General features: G+C 33.4%; 1 protein-coding gene across 1 annotated transcript; it reads left to right on the top strand.

Annotated features, from left to right (window-relative positions):
* Positions 1-246: 246 nt before the first annotated feature.
* On the top strand, positions 247-2,778 carry LOC123528264 (uncharacterized). Its single transcript, XM_053533999.1, has 3 exons — positions 247-311; positions 513-750; positions 2,366-2,778. Exons 1-3 carry the CDS (start codon positions 288-290, stop codon positions 2,518-2,520), a joined length of 417 nt encoding a protein of 138 aa, XP_053389974.1. The 5' UTR covers positions 247-287; the 3' UTR covers positions 2,521-2,778.
* Positions 2,779-4,218: the final 1,440 nt, after the last annotated feature.

Genomic DNA, 4,218 nt, shown 5'->3' on the forward strand with positions numbered 1-4,218 from the left:
TGTCATGTTCTCTGTTGTCAAAATCATACGTATGCCTGGGGTGATTGTATTAGGATAACTATAATAAAGCAGACTGACCTGTATACTGAGATCCTTTATACGTTATGGCTTTGAAAAAAATGGAAATGGAAATAGAAATATATAAATGATAAAAGCTTTGACGTAAGAAACTGTCAAAATACAAATTTCCCTTTTTTCAGTTCTACCTGAGCAAATTTCCACGTCAATTTACGACTCGAGTTACCACGATAAACTCAATATAACGGTGGAGACAGGATGTGTCAGTCATGTTTCTGTGGTACTATTATGAGGTAATTGTACTTTGTGTTCATGAACTAGTTTAACGTAATATTAGTTTATTTTGTTCTAATTCCATTCCAATCAAACTAAATAAGTTTACATAATGCGTTATAGAGCTGCTGGTTTGAAGATGTTATTGAAAGTTATGATAATAATCTTTCACAGTTTGTATTAAAAGGGTTGTTTCAGAAACAAATGTTTTGAACTTATAGGCAGGCAACACACCCAACTTGTATAAAGATAGTTCACCTGTAGAAAATACAGACATCTCTGGTTGCGCAACTGGTAGTTGTGGTGGAGTAGGTTTTGCTACGCGGTCAAGCAGTCTGTCTATACCGGATATTCAAGACGGCAAAGAGTATTATTTTCAGGTTCACATTAGTCAAAATGATGCTCCAGAAAATTACCACGATGTCATCATTAATTCTACACGCACATACAAAATAAAGGGTAAGCGATATACTTCTTAAATTCATTATGTTATAACTATATTATCTTTTTCGTTTGTTTTAATGCCGATTGGTACTGTAGGTACTGAATTAAATGAGTGAACAAACTCATTGACTAAGAACTTCATGTATTAAAGTGTTTCTTACAAGTAAATGAATTTTTAGCACGTGATATTTAGACAGAGAAAGATTTAAGAATTAAGTTTGACCGTCATTAGGGGAATGATTGCTTCCCTTACAATATGATTCATAATGTGAAATAAATATAAAGACTTTGTGCATAAAAGTCAAACTATTATTGTCGGTACATAGATTTTGATTTTAACCGAATACCCGGACTAGTAATATATTGAGATCATTGTGTAACTTCGACATTTCATATAAACGCAAAACAATTTATATAATGTTTCGTGAAAGTATATTTTGCTGAATATATTAGGCAGACAACCGCTTGTATTCACAAAAAAATAAGTAAGGGCATACACAGGACATATTTTATATGACGAAATTCATTTCTTTTGTTGATACTGTATCTTAAACAAAAGACGAATAAACATACATTACATACACGTAACGCAATATGTCTTTCGATTGCGATGAATACGTGAGATAAATTAACAAATAAGCTCGGACAAAACACAGGCATAAATTATATCAGATTACAAAGTTCAATACGAGCTTATCTATTTATAATTTTAAAAGTTCATAAGTGTATGCCAAAATCTGGCCCTTTTATAACTTTGCATTTCAAGTTAAAGTTTGGATATAAGCTGGTTTGTCAGAAAGCACTAAGCCAAATGCTTTTAAACTTCACACATGACTTTTTGAAGGTTCCCCCATGTGGCAAGTTACATAACTCTGGCTTTCATTTTGTCACAATTATGCCTCTTTGTGACATAGAAATTTTGTGACAGCATATTTCTCAGGAAGAACTCAACCAAATGTTTGCAGATTCTTAATTCAATTCAGTTGATTTAGGTATATGACCAATAATACAAATTACATAAAAAGTGGACTAAAACTTGGAATTTACATAAAAACCTACATTTTCCTACCAACAAGACAGTTTTTATAGTCGATTATTAGCACATAAGTCATTACGGAGATATATATCGTTAGTAGTGATCACATATACCTTGGAAGTTTCATAACTTTGGCTTACGTTTTAAGAAAACTATTCCCCTTTTTCTACTCAATAAAACTGGACTTTGGTGGAAGGGCTTCAAAAAGTCGAACACACAGTCATCAGACAGAACTATAAGTCTTGTCGTTTGTAAAATACCGCTGCTTCTGACCCAATATTTTTAAAACTGATTTAGTATCATGATAGCTATTGCTGGTAATTATCGGGTGTGAAATGACACGTTTTGCAAAATAAATTAACATTTTAAGGTTCATAATTTTATTTTATGCCTACCTTATTAGACCTACCCTGACTTGATTCATGTAACTAAAGAGTGTTTGCTATTCTTCGAGGGATCATAATCAGCAATATCTGACACACGGATAGCACTTTCGTTGTAACTATATTTCTAACAAGCACACATATAAATAACTAAAAAGTGTAATTTCTATTTATGATCAAGTTTTGTCTGTTTTCGTAAAAACCATTTCAGTAACAACTGATTTGAACTCAAGCATCGGACTTACCATTGGTTTAGTAACTGGAGGTGTTATGGTTCTTGTCGTGGTCGTTTCTACAGTAGTTATATTGAAATGCCGTATGGAAAGGAATCGTGCTAAAAAACGCCATAGGACAAATGCATTTTGAATAGATTGAACAATACAGATACATACCTTGAAGACACGCCGTCACACAGAAACAGATGCGATGAACGCGAAAGAGAACATTGTCCATCCAGTTATCATACCAGGTATAGAAGGAAACTGCAGTTTATTAATAGTACAAGAAGCCCAATACAGGATCTGTCTCTAACAAACAGAACTGATTTTTGAGGTTGACGAATGGTTCATATATATTCACTATTGTATTATTGTTATTTCAATTGATTAAAGAATTAAACGAGAACATACGTTTTGTAATGTACTTTTTTCTGGTTCATTTTAGACCTGATTTTCCGTTTTATTCCATACTGTATGTTTGTGCGCCCCCTCCCCCATCACCACTCAGTGGAGGATGCATATACATTTGTAGATTTCCGTAGATGTGTCCGTGCGTCCGTCCGTCCATCCGAAAAAAAAGATTGTGACTCGCCTAGCTCAAAAAGTGCTTCATATAAATTGATGAAACCTTGCATGAGTCTTTATCGTGATATGCAATTGCTCACCTTCTATTTTTCTTCTGCCCCCGCCCACTATTTCCCTGAAATAGTCAAAAATCAACATTTGGTCTTGTGACGCGCCTAGCTTAAAAAGTGTTTTATTAGTCGCCGGTAGGAACCGGCAACTATATTTGATACGCTTTAGGATTTTGCCACTTGTATAGAGAAGTTATTAAAATGTGACAATGAAAAAATGATATTGTAAATAAAAGAAATATAAGGCAGTTATTGAAATGCTTACATAAAGGAATTAGGAGCTGAAGATGGTAAGAGGGTAACGGTTTTAGGGTATGTTTCACCAAGGATGCGACATTTTTCAGCCTAACAACGGCATGCAATGCACAACAATAGCAGTTATAGCTTTATTAGCCTTTTTTCCAGTCCAATCTTCAAAGTATTAGCCGCCAGCTCTCCGGCGGCTTGATGCTCTGCATCAAAATTTTACTTGCGTAAATTGAGGAAACCTTGCATGAGTCTGTACTGCTTGGTCTGCACTATTCGCTATTCAGTCAGTAAATCATCAGTGAACACTCCTTTGATAAACAAGTGGTATTGCCCGAAATGAATGATGGACCAGTCCATTTTAGAAATTGAGCAGGGTGAAGGTTAAAACAGTTTTTTTTTTCTAATTTGAATGCGGATGAAAGTGATTTATACCTATATCAGTAGCATGTTATGACTTTGTCTGAGATTCAAAGCCTAATAAAATATCTAGAAATATACTTGCACAAGGTTAACCGGATGGTGGCTTAAAAATTACTGACATTGAAACATTAATGATGCTTTGAAAATAAGTTGGGTTGAAAGAATACTTAATGATAATAGCAACTTGAATTTAATCTATGAACATGAACTAAAGAAATACGGGAACAATCTATTATTTAAGTGCAATATCAACGAACTCGATGCTAAAAACTTTAAAAAAATCAACCTTCCTAAAGCAAATCATTATAGCTTGGTCAAAAATGAATTATATAGAAGTAAAGGATAATATTTCAAAGGAGTTGTTATGGAATAATTCAAAAATAAAAGGCAGTGATGGTAAAACTCTATTTTATGCTAAATGGTTTGAGAAAGGGATACAGTTTGTAGAACATTTATATGATTTTAGAAATAGAAAGTTTCACACTTTCAATGGATTAAAAAATTTGTTTAACCTTGATAATAGTCTAAATATTTTGTAGAAA

The sequence above is a fragment of the Mercenaria mercenaria genome, unplaced genomic scaffold (assembly GCF_021730395.1).
Source record: "Mercenaria mercenaria strain notata unplaced genomic scaffold, MADL_Memer_1 contig_329, whole genome shotgun sequence".
NCBI classification, from domain to species: domain Eukaryota; kingdom Metazoa; phylum Mollusca; class Bivalvia; order Venerida; family Veneridae; genus Mercenaria; species Mercenaria mercenaria.